The sequence below is a fragment of the Periophthalmus magnuspinnatus genome, chromosome 17 (genome assembly GCF_009829125.3).
Source record: "Periophthalmus magnuspinnatus isolate fPerMag1 chromosome 17, fPerMag1.2.pri, whole genome shotgun sequence".
Classification (NCBI taxonomy): Eukaryota; Metazoa; Chordata; class Actinopteri; order Gobiiformes; family Gobiidae; genus Periophthalmus; species Periophthalmus magnuspinnatus.
The window spans coordinates 19,622,145-19,638,608 of NC_047142.1; the positions used below are offsets into that span (position 1 = coordinate 19,622,145).

The 16,464-nt window shown below is 35.8% G+C and overlaps 1 protein-coding gene across 2 annotated transcripts in view; it reads left to right on the forward strand.

Annotated features, from left to right (window-relative positions):
- LOC117385366 (RNA-binding Raly-like protein) overlaps nt 1–15,835 on the forward strand; it is a 60,441-nt gene extending 44,606 nt beyond the window's left edge. For both annotated transcript variants that reach the window (XM_033982661.2, XM_033982663.2), the window contains 7 exons: nt 7,215–7,290; nt 8,749–8,796; nt 10,565–10,755; nt 11,488–11,601; nt 13,196–13,362; nt 14,033–14,070; nt 14,900–15,835. In XM_033982661.2, the coding sequence (XP_033838552.1) occupies nt 7,215–7,290; nt 8,749–8,796; nt 10,565–10,755; nt 11,488–11,601; nt 13,196–13,362; nt 14,033–14,065 (629 nt within the window). In that variant the 3' untranslated portion in view covers nt 14,066–14,070; nt 14,900–15,835. The remainder of the gene's footprint in view (nt 1–7,214; nt 7,291–8,748; nt 8,797–10,564; nt 10,756–11,487; nt 11,602–13,195; nt 13,363–14,032; nt 14,071–14,899) is intronic.
- Nucleotides 15,836–16,464: the final 629 nt, after the last annotated feature.

Genomic DNA, 16,464 nt, shown 5'->3' on the forward strand with positions numbered 1-16,464 from the left:
AAGCACTAAAAGCTGTTAATCTGAGAGACATTTGATTTTGTTTAAAATTATTTATTACCAATGAGCTTGTTTGCTTCCCTGTTTCACTGAAATAACAAACCTGATTGCAGTGACCATACTGTAAATCCTATATAGAAGATGTCATCAGGGTCGATGTAGTTCCCTCTGCCCTTTGAGCACATTCAATATCCCTGTAAAGCAGTGAATGTCACATGCCTTATAGCGGGAGAAATGGTAACCTTTTTGTGGTTCATATGTGAATCTTATTTTTGTCTTTTCATTCTGGCCACAGTTTAGTTCCAGTTCAGTCCTGGTGTGTTGCTATAATCCTGGTTTCATATATTCGTGTTTAGAGGCTTTGAGTGATCTCTTTATCAAATACACCTGTGTTCTTCTGAACAGGCCTGAGTGGACTGTGTTCTTGTGCCAAGACCAATCTGCCCGTGTGCCAAATGGACTGGGATAGAGGATTACAGTTAGAGAGCACATTCAACTGTGCAAGAGACATTATAACTTTTAGTTTGAGAGCTGGTAGACGATGAATGCATGTCACATCAAATACATTGTCTAAAGATGCAGAGGAATAAAGCAAAATTAGGAAAGTCTACATCAAAGCAAAAATAAAACAGCAAATTTCTATCTTCGAGCTTATTTTACACTCATGTACAAACTGCACTATGAGTCTTTTCAAGAGACAGACATTGTTTATGGCTGATTTATTAGTGCTCCAACCTATGCATTGAATAAACCAATCGTAGCCTTGGGTCACCAGTTTCGCATGTTTAATTATTCAGTTTAGAATAAACTATCTCCATGGAGACAAGCAGGTGGTCCTCCCAGGGCAAATTGCAGGTCAGATCTGTGGAAAGGCAAGCTTGCTCACAGCATGTTTTTCTAGGTATTTTGTAGCAATAAAAAATGCGAGTTTATTGCCATACTGTGGAACATTAGGGGCAAGACAACCACATCTCAAGCATGTAATATCACAAGAAAGGCCAAGGCTAACAACTAATCTGAACAACTGAAGTGTTCTACTCAGATCTGTATTGTTAAAGGCTCCGTATTACGCTACTGTCTAATCTATGTTACAATGTTGTTTTCTCATCAAAAACAAACCTGGAGTTTTGTTTTGTATCATTCACACATATTTAACACACAAACCCTGCATATTTAGGCTCACACAGAAAACACAAACAAAAATAAAATACAAAACAAATGAAAGAAAACAATTTCAGGTATTTGATGAGGTAATAGCATTATCACATGGTTTAAAGCTTTAAACCATTCTTACTTCTTCACCAGATGTTCCCTCAGGCCCAATTCACTCCGCTTAATTCTCATTGTCTTCTTTAATGACTGGTCCACTGCTCCACTGCTCCAGGGCAAGAAGAGGTCCAACTTCCCCAGTCCTCTGCAGGCTATTTGGAGCTTGGCTGTTTAATATGGATGAACTCAGAGGAGAGGAGCGCTCCCAGGAACCAGTGATTGGATTTTTGTACGACCTGATGTCAAGGGGAAGAAACGGTTATTGAACATATCCAGACTGCGGGAGGTGCTCCGGCAAAATGAGATCTTCTAAAGGAGCACGATTGATGCATTAATCTACAAGAGAAGAAGAAGCAGAGGGCTTAAAGGTGCCGAACCAGATTTTTACTGTCTTAAAAACGAATTTTACTAGTTCATTTTAAATGATGTGCAGTGGTCCAATGTTATTTCTCACTCATCTTATGCATTCCCAGCATCCAAATTATTCAGCGTGATGAGTTTAAAAGCACATTTCTCAACTCCCAGAAACTGCAGCGTTAAATCTACAAAACAATTAGCATTGTAACAAACAGCCCATTTGTTACAAAAGTAACAGCACTTTACACCCTTCACTATATGCACTTTAAAGTGCACTTATACTTTAATAGCGCACAGCACTTTGAACATTATTTGCACTTTAACAAATAAAACAAATGCACACAAAGGACTTTAAAATGTTTATTTAACTTGTCTGTCCTTTTACCCAGTTTTAAATCTGGAGGCACTGTGGCACTTTAATTGAAGCTGAGTGTCCTAGAGGGATAAGAAGACAAACTTAAAGTTAACAGCTAATAATTAATTAAATTGGATATGTGCTATATTATAATGTAGTCCTTGTTTAAGAATGTTTTTCAGTGTCAGTGTGAGGTGTAATTTGCAGTGTTTTAGTAAATAGTGTTTTAAGAATGTTTAACTTACCTCCCGTGTCCTCGTGTCCAAGTGTCAAAGGGGTCCCTGGTGAAACGAATTCCCTTAAAGGTTTCGGGGCAGGACCAAGGCAGCGAATGTGTAGGGCAGGCATGTCGGGCATTTTGAAGGATTTATGGATTTTAAGTATATTTGGTGTTTGTTTTTAGTGTTTGTGTGAGTGCATGTTTAAATAGCTAATATTATTTTTAAACTCCTGTCTCTGTTAAAAAAGGCCCCTGAGACCAACACAACATGTTCTACTGGAGGAGACACTGCTCCTCAAACCTCCATTGCACAATGCACTTTGGTAAATGATCAAAAAATAAATAAAAATTGTGGACCACGCCAGTGCTGCTGTCCTCTGTCTCACATCCAACCGCTAAAGACCAGCCTACGTTACAAGCATGCTAACTTGCACTTCCTGATTGTCAGACAGCAAAATGCTCTCTAATTACACAGCAGACATCATAAGCTGTTTATACAATATATGTGTACTGGGGCAAGATAAATTTGACAGGATTTTAGCTGTACTTGTATTAATATATAAATAGGAACCAGACGAGTTTGCTAGATTTGGAAGGGAGACGTTAATACGTTGTTTTTGTGCATTGTATTTTCTATTGATTTTGAGTAGATGTACATTTCTATGCAGATAATAAACTCACAACAGATGCTTCTTTGTCTCATTAGCAATTCAAATGACACTTGTTTATGTTCTGTTTGTTTTACTGGTCTCAAATCACAATAGAAAGTAACTGCAACATCTTTAGAGATGCATTGATCCAGCTTTTACCAATTCAATACTACAGCTTTAAATATTTGCCGATACCCAATACAACATTTATTTCCTTTACACAAAAATAGGACAAAATTGATCCAAATGTGTTATATAGCTGTTATTATCCCTCAAGTAACTACAGAACAGCTTTGCATAAAACTTCCAACATTATGATTCTTATTACATTGATTTATAAGTCCAATCAGGATATAAACAGAGCCGATATTTGACAAATCGATATGTGATCCAGCAAAGATAAACTTTGAAATGACAGCATTATGACAGATTTCCAAAAAGGAAATCTGTCATAAGGAAAAAATGTTTTGATTAAAAGTTTTGATAAAGATTTCCAGTTAAGCGTTTTAAATCCACTGTGATGACAAAATGGTCTCTGGCAGTTCTCTAAGCAAGAAGGTTGTCGATTGTTTTCCCTGATTTGCTGACACATCTGTTTGGATTTTAATCAGTGCCACAATGTCAGATTAGAGTGATAAGATTATCGTGAGAAGAAACATACACAATCTAAACCAATGGGGAAGCTTAGATCAGACCAAAGCAACATCTTCATCTTTCAAGAAGACAAAGCAATTACTCTTTTTTGTCTGCAACTGCGATTACCCATGAGGCCAAAAGAAACCCTGCAAGACACAACGCTAAGTTCCGACTATTCACATAAGAATGAAATCTGGAATAGCCCAGAGACTGCTGAATAAAATGAATAAATTGAAGTAACCCCTGCACCCTTCAGACATTGTGATAGCGTTCTCCATTCAAGTCAAGTCCATTCTGCCTATGCTTCCGTTGTAGGGAGTATTATACCTCTGATGACATAAGCCAAGGGCCATTTGTCTTAGCTATACTATGGTGTTATCATGGCCAATTTTTTCCATCTTTGGCACGTCCCTCTGTGAATTACAACATATGCAGCTGAAGACACTGTTATTCAAACAAGCTTTTAGTTAATTTACTACTCTTTGTCTTATTTTATCTGTTGAACATTTATTGTTGTTGTGTTATCTATTTTTATCAATTTTTATTTGCACTCTGTAAAGCACTTTGTGATTTTATCTGTGAAAGGTGCTGTATAAATAAAGTTTACTTACTTACTTACTATATAACTGGAAAAGTATCAAGTTTATTTGAAAAGAAAATGTAAAAAGTAAATCTTGATTAAACACTAAAGAGAGGACAGGATGGCAGTATTTCTTCATCTATTTTTCCCCCGTGTCTATTTCCTATGTCTTCTGTAGAGTGTCTCTTATGAACACTCTCTAAATGTCATACTGCTTACACTTTACTGTATCAATCAAACACTGAGTGGCCACTGCTTAGCAACGCTGTCTCCTGCTGCATCTCTCCACTCTTCTTATGTCACCATCTTGCAGTCACCTTACACCATAAGACACTAGCTTTTTAGGCGTAGAAGGAAGTTTGAGTTGCCAGATATTCATTGGAAAAATTGCTGAGAAAAAGGTTGGGAAACACTGTAAAAGCTACACATCGATCCAACAACTTATCAGTCAATACATGATAGAAGGAACATTGTAGCTTTTCTTTCTTTCTTTGGTTTTTGTATTATAATAACACTCAGTACAGAGTGAAATATAACATCTATGACACTAACTACATACAAAAGTGTTTCATTGTGCTTTGTATTTATTGCAGCTCAAGTTTTTAAAATGATACTGTGTATTTAGAATAAGTTTTTTGAACAATAATCTTGCTTTTTATGTTTTCTGTAGCAATATATCACACTTTAAAATGTATTATCTTGACATATTAGGGTTGTCAAAAGTATCAGAAATCAGATACTAGTCGATATTAAAACCAATATTGAAACTAGATGCTCATTTAAGCTAGTATTGATACTTTAAAAGTGACATCCACATGACTGAAATGAACATTTCCTGAATAGCTTTAAAATAAAGTGTAAGACCACATACACCCATGGAACCTACGTGGGGTGACTGAGGAATAACACAGACTAGATGGTGATATAAAAGAAAGTACTACGATTCAATGCTAAAAATGACATTCTGTTGTCTAAATAAAGAGTTTTTAGTATCATCATGGTATCGGAGTCAGTTTTAAGTATCAAATCTCTTCCTTAGTATCTAAATTGAGTTTGATATGTTACTATCATGGCAAGACTAGTAGCTTTTGATATTATCTTCCCATCCCTAATGATGGTTGTGTAATATCTATAATTATTCATGTATTCTGTGTGTTTTGTCAGCTTTGTGTGTCTGTATTCTTTTAATGAGTATGGGACCACAGTGGAGAGGGCTATTTGTCATGTCCTTCTGGTTTCTTAATGATAATGATACAGCTGTCCCAGAGCACCTGAAGACACCATCACAGCTCCAGCGGCCCATTAGAGCAACAGGGAAAGAGAGAGGAGAGAGAGGGAGTGGATTTAATTTGACTACAGTGAAGTTGATGCACAAGTTAGTGGAACTGGTAGAGGAAATGGAGTTCAGTTCAGATATCTCAGAGTTGTACTGTACTCCATCCTCAAGGTCAAAACACACATTAAAAAATGACAAATCTCATTCAATTTAACATGCAAAACTTCAAACAAATTCAGCCTTTCCTACCTCTACGTGCGATTCTTTTCTCATGTTGATTATCGCTTTACAGTGCTTGCTTGCTGACGTCACTGCACTTAAGCCAACTTGTCAACTCTACAAAAAATACTTGATCGAAAATATGAAAATGTTCAAAAACAGCTCCCGTGAGACCCGCACTAGATCCACAATGAGGAGGGGAAGTGCAGTTTCGGAAGTACACCTTTGCCCAGAATGTGCTCTCTGTGAAGGACTACTGCAGCTGGAACACTCACACCCATAAACCAACTTAAAGAATGACTTATGGGTATTTAAAGTTACATACACTAAAGCCCAAAAGCGCGTTACGGTTAGGTTCATGTACCTTTCTGTGGTTTATGTACCACATCAGGCCTCATCTGATTATGTCCACTTTGCCTGATGCATTGCACTGCCTTGTGTCATGCCTCGTGTCTGCTTTGTACTGTTAGTCTTTGGATGTTCTGTACTTTGTATGCTGTATGTGGTTTCTGCTTCCCCTCCATACAGTCTATATGCCACTTTAATTGGTCTTTGTATTTTTGTAAGATGTTTTGTCGTTTGTTCCTTGTGGATTTTGGTTTACAATTCATCAACACTTTATACAACCATTTTACACCACATCTCTCTCATAGTCCCCATTTTAGCCCCTCCGGGAGTTGTTTAGCATTAGTTTGTGTTTCATTCCCGCATGACCTTGAATGCCTCTAAATTCCCTGGTTCAGGCTGCAGATGACAGGCAGACTGAATGCAGAGATAGCACTGCAGTTTGGGGCTATAGCTCACAGGCTTTGGCAGGTGGATGAGCTGTCAATCAAAACAAGTCGTGATGCGTGTCGGGATGACTCACTCTGTCAGTAATGAAGATCAAAAAAGCCTTTAGAAAAATGTTTAAGATTCTTCAAAAATCCTCTTGAGACATTTTTGCTCATATATCCTGTCTAGCCCTGAGATAAATGTGCTGTGCTTTTGTGAGAAATTCTGTTATAATTTACTGTCAGTCTTCAGTCCCCAATGTTGCCAAGTCAAAAAAAAATATGATCACTTTTTTATGTGAACACAGCACAAAGAGGCAAAAACTAAATCTAAGCATTGGCAGTATGCTTTTTCCTACTCACAAAGACTGTCACATGTCAAGTTTTTTATTTATTCATTTTTTTTATTTTGATGTTATGTTTTTGACATCTTTACATTGATTTTGAACTTGAATTAAAAGAATGCCGTTTGGATGTTAAAAGTGCACTATGTTTATGTTTGTCAGGACAATGTACACTTATTTTAAACATAAAGCTGAGATGCTTGAGATTAGACTCTAGTGTAACATGATTTCTATGAATAGTCCTTGGAGAGAGGGGTCAAGGATAAGAGAACCACAGCACTACATACTGAATACAATGCAGATGTGTTCAACTCGTTCATCATCACTTTACAACTTTACAATTAAGCTCATACAGCATAAAATGGAAGACATTCATTTAGCATAACAGATTCATAAAAAACATACATTTTATAGATGGTCTATGCTCAGTCAGGGCATGCTTGTTTTAAAGCTATTAGTGTGAGCAATTAATTAACAGATATTGAAAAAGTTCATGATGATTGAACTATTGTTTAATCTTCTCCATCTTGTTCCGCAGACATCAACATGGCAGGGGAGCCGAAGCCATACCGACCAAAGCTGGGCTCCAAAAGACCCCTGTCGTCTCTCTACAGGTCTGTGACTCTGAGTCACTTTAAAGTAACTTTGGCAGGTGGAGATTGGTTTTCTGACCCGCCTTTCTTGCCATAGATGTTTCTGTTGCTTATTTAAAATTCTCATTTACCAGAGTTTACTTTGAGCAGCAGGCAATTCCCCACCTGATTCCGGTTTTGTTGGGCAAAAGTGGCACAATTTAATGCACTCAGGAAACTGATATTTCAGCAGACGACAAACTCTCCCAATTAAAATAAAAAGGTGCATTACGTCACTCAGTAACATGACATGACATGAGGAAACAGGATGGCAATAAACATCTTAGAAAACACAAATTTGTTCTTTGAACATGCTGCCTTTCCACAGATCTGTAACTTGTAACTTAGCCTGGTGGAGTGACTTGCTTGTCTCCATTGAGAGAAATGTCACCCAAGTATCCAGTGTTGCTTTTCCTTGGAGTGTATTCCATTTTTGTGAAGCAAAACAGCTAAAAGCCCTCTTTCCCATCTCAGTTTTGGTGTGGCTAGTTCTTAGTCTTATGGTATTAAATGTTCCAGTATCAACAATTAACAAACAGGTGAGGTATTCTGTGTTTGAAGTATGCATTTTTTGAACTAGTATCTTATAGATACATACAGTGCTGTTCTCTTCTAACAGACAGTGATGTCCAACCCACTTTTTCATACAGAACACAGTGCTGGGTTTCAAATCCATCACCTGTAATAAAACGAGGGGCAGAGTGAAAGAGTGGATCCAGCGGTTTCAAAGTAGAGGCTGAAGTCTGCATGTACACCACATCTCCATATAATACAGAATGGAGAGGAAGGCTGATTGCGCATTTCTTTTCTGTAATTTGTTGGGATGCAGTTTGTTTCTGTAATAAAATGATCATTTAGATTTTAAACTGCTTCATAATTCCGAGATATGTTTTAAAAGTATAAGTTTTCATTATGCCAAAATCCAAGATATTTGTCAAGATACTGAGTCAAGTGTCGACTCTTTCAGTCGATGTATCATTTATTGTATAAAGATTTGGAGCTTGCATGTTACTAAAATGTTTTTTAGAAAAAAAATCATATACTTTGTATGTACATTTGCATTCAATGTTTAAGATTTATGGGGGAATTTTGGATTTCATTCATCTTGTTACAGCTTTAAAAGTAATGCCATACTGTTGAATATTCCTGCCAAAGCAAGGTACAGTGCACCTTTAAGTATTGATGCAGTAATTAACAACACTTGGCAATTTGGCATAATGAATGAATAATAAAAAAGTTGGACTGCTGCCAGACTGATGAATAATTTAACACAAAATATTACATCTTTTGAATGGTGAAATGTTGCATAACAAAGGAAGTCAAAACCCATAAATTGTTGCATATTTTTCACGTACAAAATGTCATTAAACAACATGGTGCTTTCTCTTCATGCAGGTGCTTTTGCATTTTACAAGTAAATATCTCTTTGCTTTCTTCCAGTGGATATGAGTTTGACTATGACTACTACAGAGATGACTTCTATAGCAGGTAACTATTCTTCATGTATCATTCTCTCACATAAAATACACAATTTTATGGTTGTCATTGTTGTGAGAGGAGGTATTGCAACTGTACAATTATTTACAATGATTGACCCCATGATGAAACCATAGTGAATGCCGTTGACTTTAATTTATACTGTCTAATAGATCAACATCGCTCAAGTATCTGACCACCTTTATGAAATCAAATGTTCTTGATGTTAAAGCCACATTATGTAACTTTATAGCCAAAAAACAGACAAAAGCCTTTTTTTCATTTTATTGCACATAAAAAACTCTTTACAAACCTGACTTATTTAGCCTGTAGGAGGGCCTTGCCCTGCCTGTTTCCATGGAAATGTTGTTCCTTTGGCTATAATCTTCCACAGTATGAAATAAAACGTATCATGTAAAGTACGGTAATAACTTTATATTTCCACGGAATCATGCAGAAACTTACATAATGTACCTTTAATGTGAAATAGCTATCCTCATAAAGAAGCTCTTTACATTTAGATTGAGCTGAAATGACTTACAGTTTTACTTCCACAACTCTTACCTGAATCACTCACTAACCAATTAATCTTGACATTCCCACTCTCCATATATCACCACTATATCACATAATACAGGTTACGTTTTAAGTGTCAAACATCCTCTACTGTAATATTGTTTTCCTCTTATCTCCTGTCTCCTGCTGTTTCAAAGAGCAGCTATTTAGATAAAAGCCGTACAGAATTGCCCCATTGTGAATCATATTATTACAGGAGTATTAAGCGTCATATTTGGGAGGCTTCATTCTTCTTCATTGCACTCTATAATGATGCTCTATCTTGGTGGTAATGTCTGATAGTCCCGCGGCTGGTCATTTGGGAAAGATACGTAGTGAATGTGTGTTCCTCTTGACGGTCTCACTGATTTGTTTGCTTTTTCTTTGCGGTTATCTTAAGAAATTAAATCATTCCACTTTCAATCAATGGAAGTGCTTTTGGAATGTGGAGATTTACTGAAAAATAGTGACATGGACTCAGGGATGTTTGTTAGATAAAAGTATATTTCTGATTGATTTCATGACTGGCCAATTAAAGTAGGCTACTTATAGAGACTTGAAAACCATTTAGTTCATCTATTTTTGGTCTTTTTGCCTTTTAAATACTTATCATTAGTGAAATAGTGTAAAGACCTGTATTTAAAAATGCATTCGGCTGCACAGTGAGTGACACCTTGGACAAGGAGTGATATGAAAGACACTAGAGTATATATTATTATTTTGTACTGTGGATCCACCATAACACATAACTCATTTGTCTCTATTGTAAATGCTACAAGATTAAGATTAAGTTTTGGGAAGCTAAGAAGGACTGAGCCTGGTTTGCATTTAGATGGGAGAATATACCATGTGCTATAGTTGAACAGTAGTGGCCTTAGTGCATTCTGTTGTTGTGTCCTTAGGCAACACATTTCACCTACTCTGTCCATGTGTCAGTGTGGTGTGTGAGTGATTGGTGGTTGTAGGGAATCAGTCTACCCCAGGGCAGCTGTGGCTACAATAGTAGTTTACCACCACCAAGACCAAGTGTGGCGTCAGTGAATCTGTAGCCTATTTTTAAAGTATTTTTGTTCAGATTCTACATACAAAAAAACAAAATACTCTGCCAATACTCTGCCCATAAATAATAAGGAACTTAACAATCAACTGGCAAAATTATTTTAGCTAATGCATTCTTATCCTCTGTTATTTAGCTGAACTAACAGTAATCTTATATTATCCTTAGACTGTTTGAATACCATGGTCGGGTGGTGCCCCCCTCCAGAGCTGTGATCCCAATTAAACGGTCCCGTGTCATCGTCCCATCACGGAGACCCAAGTCCTCGTTCTCCATCAGAGCATGCTCCTCCTCCTCTTCCTCCTCCTGCTCTTCATCGCGACAGTTCAACAACATTTCCTCTGCCCATGGACCCAGGCGTATGTTACTTTAAAGCTATTTAAACGGTTTAAGGTGCAATTGTAGGTTTCAAAATACATCTGTAAATAATCACTTTTTGACTGCAGTATTCACCTAACCCACATTAAATTATATTTAGTCAACCCCTATACATGATCTGTTCAAGTCAGCAGCAGTCTCTTAATGATTGTATAATTACACGTGTTATATTTTGATAAGAAACACATAGGGCAACACATATATATCTGGATAGTGTCTGGATAAAATCGGTGATTTATTATAAAAATGTGAATCTATTAGATGCTGGATGGTCCAATATGGATTTTTGATACAAAAAAACAGCCAATATTGTAGGATATTTGTATTGCTGTTTTGGCATTCCTCAATTCCATTTAGTAAACACTTGAATGGCTGAATGGTTGGATATTTTTACCTAGTTCTTTCCTAAATGTATGCACTATTCCAGTGTAAGACAAACAACAAGAACATCCACATGGGGTCATATTATTTGTAAAAGACTTCAAACATGCTCTGAAAATGCATGTGAATGGAAGATAATTTATTTAATTTTGAATTTTAAATGCAATTATGAAAAAAACAAGTTTGAATTGTTTTTATTCTGAATTTCAGTTGATTAAACTTTAATTATACATTTTCAGTGCAATATGCCAAAGCATAAACAAGAAGTAACCATTGACCTATTTACTCTCTCAAAAATCACACATGGACAATATGATTGTTTTTGTTACCAGTGAAGTCCGATCAACTTGTAACAATAAAGAAGGAGCTGTCTCAAATCAAAACCAGGATTGACTCTCTGCTGGGTCGACTGGAGAAGATCGAGAGGCAGCAGCGATCTGACATTGGTGAGCTATAATTAAATGTATTATATGCATGTTTAGTTCATGTATATAAGAGATGGAGAGAGGAGGGAGAGGTTAGAAGAGATGCTGTAATGAAAGGCTCTTTTTCTGTCTGTGAGCACAGAGAACAAAATGAGACAGAATAAAGTGATGTCTGGTAAAAATAACATAATCGGATTAATGTGTTATAATGGAGCCGCTGTATTCTTTTGGTGTTGACTCTCTCTATACAAGCTGCTCTTTTGACTTAATACATTTACTTACTGATTCATTCATTTGCATTACCTTTCTGTTCAATTATCACTGCATCCATCGTCCTACTTCAATTAAGGAGCATTCATTCAAGTGTTATTAATTGTCTTAGTATTTCTGCATATTAATTAAGTGGTGCATGTAGTGAGCAATTCATTCACTTTTTTATATAGTAAAGTAAGGATTATACCCATTGTACAATATAATATATGATCTACTACATAAAGCTATGAGGTAAATGTATGGGACACCAAACAGGCAAAAAACACCTTGTCAAACATGTTTAGTTATAAGTGGTGGTAGTTAAACCATTGGAATGAGGGATTCAATCCTATTACCGGATATCGAGGCTGATACTAAACAATTTTCTGGATCGGATATTGGCTTCCAAATATCAGTTCAGACGATATCCTGATGGGGCACATACATTGATTTAATAAGTCTCATAATGTTTGAACTTTTGTTCATACAAAGCTGTTCGATAGTTACTTGAGAGATAAATAACAGCTACATAACACATATGGATCAGTTTTTCTTATTTCTGTTTAGAGGAAATAAATGCTGTTTTCATTCTCTGCACTGGTTTTGGTTGATATTAGATATCGGCAGATACTTAAACCTATAGTGCAAAAATCAGTATTGGAACTGAAAAAGCTTAATCATTGCATCCCTAAATTGAATAACCGTTTTTTATATGCAGAGCATGCAGTATAATTAATTCAGTCTAGCTTTTGCCCAAATCCAAATCCACTTTATTTATATAGCACATTTTACAAACAAAGCAGCAAAGAGACAGAGGCTAAAAAAAGACAACAGCAAAATGTATAAATGCTAAATTTGATCTTACAATAAAACCAGTAAAAGCAAATAAAAGCAAAGGTTACAATGGATTTGCTTTCTGCAAATTAAGCAAATAATTTATAAATAAAATAGCTCAACTTGCACTAGCAAGACTAGTGAAGGATACCACTACTTATTTTTCATTTTGTTCAAGTGCTGACAAAATTGGAATCTATTATACTGTAGGTGCCATGTTTATTGGGATGGAAGACAACTATTTACTTTATATAGACGTAAAAAGTGACGTCCTAGCCCAAACCAAGATTTTAAGAGGCTAACTCAAATGATCATTCACTCAAATGTATTTGGACAAGATGATGGTGTGCGTTAAATTAATGTATTTTTAGTGACCCTACAGTTAAAGGAGTTGTTCCACAGTTCTTTCATTTGCGTTTTTATATTATTTGGACCTGTCTGTCTATCCAGGATTATCTGCGTGTGAAATAAAATCCAGATTCACTCTCAGATGATAATAGTGTATATCAATGTGTCATGCTGTTTGCAGAGATGATGCAGAGGAAGCAGGAGGAAGTGTGCGAGTGTCTCCATGGCGACGCAGCGGACCATTCTGGAGCAGAGGAGGGGGAGGCGGGAGAGGACCATGGGGAGGGTGGAGACATGACGGACGGAGCAGTGGAAGACTATGATGATGAAGAAGGCAACAGAGACCTGGTGAGAGGGGCCATTACAAAGTCTGAGTGAGAAAATCAATACCCAGATACTGATTGAAACAAGAAATGTATTGATTCAAAAAAGACTGATTCAAAAGTAGATAATTACTTGAACAAGTATTGATACCGAAAGAAAATCACTTAAGTGGACAAAATTTTACCTTTCCTGGATAGTTTAGATTTTGGTTTACATTTATGTCAGCGCTAGTAAAAAAAAAAAAACATGTGATAATATCAAAGACAGTGTTGAAAATTACATTCTATTGTTTGAAAAGGAGTTTTAATATTATTGTGGCATTGAGATCAGTTGATTAGCAAACCTTTTTCTTACTATTGAAATTAGAATTTTAGTATGGTGACAGGACTAGTGAGGAGTGGGAGGTAATAAAGGATACAGGAGGACTGGGTTATGTATTGAGATGAGCTTCGTGCACTTCTGAATATTATGCAGATTTGACTGTGTGGGTTTGATAATAAGAACAGCCGACCACTGGATAAAATTAAGAACAAAATCACAGTATCATACAAAATCTCACAAATCAAAACCTCTTGTGTAAATATTTAAACATTTATCTCATTGCGGTTTACTTTAATTGTTGTCACTCTAGTCTACACAAGCTGGTAAGATTGCATGTATTATTCATTAGAGATTTGTATTTATTTGTTTGCAGATTGAGAACCACATATCAGACATCGACAACTGAGAGAGGTCAGTATTCAGTAGTATTCTTGGGTTTCAGCTTCCTCTTTTTAAGCACTATCTTGAGTACTTTTCATCATTGTTAATGGCAATGGCAACAGTGCTAATTATTTATCAGCCTGAAACCCATGAATATTTGGCTTTCTGCTAAATTGATATAGAAATTACATCAAACTTTGCCTTTGGTTTAAAGTATATCTAGTCTTTTTCTCATACGAGGTTGAGAATACGAAGTAGCACTAACCAACTATATTCAGAATAATAGTAGCGTTTTCTTCAGTGAAAGTGTATGGAGATGGACTAAAAAGCTTATGATTACCTCCTGTTCATTTTTATAGCATTGGTCTGTAGCGAATAGGCACATTGCAGTTTTCTGTGACGCCTGTCTGAGCCCAGATTGGACCATCTCATCTAACCACTTCTAAATCTGCTCCGACCGCGTTTGAACAAATGGCTTTGAGATTTCATTTGCGTCTTGGCTGGCATCTCTTGTCTCCGTTCCCTAGCTTGTGCCCTGTCTTTGATAGTGACAGGTCATGTTGTGGGGCTATAGATCAAAACTTGAATTATTACATACAATGTTCTCCTTTAATATGATGTGTTTGTTGTTTCTTTACAAATGGTGATGTATTATGGGTGTCTTGTGTAATATAGTAACCTTTGCGCAATAATGATACCTAACCTAAATGATAATATCCATTTTGTGAGCCATGCATCACTTATTTTGTTATGAGTTATCCCAGAGTCGTAGTCACCTGTCAGCCTGTATCAGAAGTAATAAATGTAAGCGGTAATAATGATGCATATACTCTCTGGACTGACACATTTTTCTTTTCAGAGCCAGAAATTAAGACATCTAAATGAAGACACCAGCAAAGCCTCTGGATGTGACGGAAACACAGTGAACTGTTAAGAGCCAGACACAGAGGAGAGGTCTTGTTACAACTCTACAATTCTGATGTGGACTTTCTGAAAATGCTGGCTGATGAATATTCACAATAACTGCAAAAAGCAATCAATAATCCCTGGAGTTATTTCCTCTCAGAAAAACAAGGACTTTATTTTGTGTGCTTAATATAATCTATGAAGATCTGTAACAGTAACAGTGATGAAAATGTAAGTCAGCCATGACATTTGTCATTGTAAATGTATTTTATTATTTATGTGCATTAAAAGCTCTTAGAGGGAGTGCTCTTTATTTGAATGTAAGAAGTGTTTACCCTTTTTTACTTGTTTATTTATTTTGGAAAATGTAATTTATTAAAAAAAATTGTTATCATATATTTAGTTTAAGGCACACAACAATTAGTAGTTTAGTGTTTCATCTGTCAGCTACAAATACAAATTTGATAACAACGAACAATTCCCTCATTTCATCCAATTTAAATGGCTTCTGAATGGGAACCGAAAAATCTTGATTCGAAAAACAGTGTCCAGATGATCACCACTGAAACCTTCTCTATGCTGAACATTCAATTATTATAAATGCTAAAAAATATTCAAATATTTCATTGTCTGCGCTCAAGAATTCAATACATGCATTCCAGTCTTTGGATCAAGCTAAAGCACTTTTACATTTACAAATATGAAATATTGAATTGATGTGTGCCTTTGTGTTTCTCTTGTAAATCATAAATGCATTGTTTGTTTTTGTTTTGGATTTATGAAAATGATTTTAATAACAAGCATGTGGAAAATGACCCATTTGTTTCATTAGTATTCAGTGCATCTGATGTACAGAGTTTTTAAAATAAACAGGTTTCCTGTCAACCATAATACTTCTTAGTTGTACTCTAACATTTGAACACATGCAAAAATACCATAATGTATATATAGGATATAGGATATATATATATATATATATATATATATATATATATATATATATATATATATATATATATATATATATATGATACAGAAAGTAACAAGACTAGAGCACTTATGGAGCAAGTTCTTATTTATTTCTTGGGGAAAATTTAGGTACAACTGAAATAGCCTAATCTTAAAATAAGTAAGAAATATTGGTTGATGTCAATGTTGAGAACTATTTGTAACACTAATTGTCATAGCAGTAGCAGCAATATGCTGCATGTATTACTCGAAGCATTTGATACCAAATAGACCAACTTAAAATGTCCTTATTAACCTTCTTATACACATTGCTCAACCAAATGAATGCAGCCAGGAGAACCCACCCGTTTAACCCCCTTCCTCTTGTATTTAATTATCACATGCACCTTTTATTTTTACAGGTACAAGAATATTAATCGATTCTACTGTGCCCTTGAAAATACAAAGCACAGGCCAATGAAAAATGCATGTGTTACATTGCAGCAGCAACAGATGGCATTACTAATTCACTGACTTCATTTGCAGTAGATCATCATTTTTGCAGGTTAA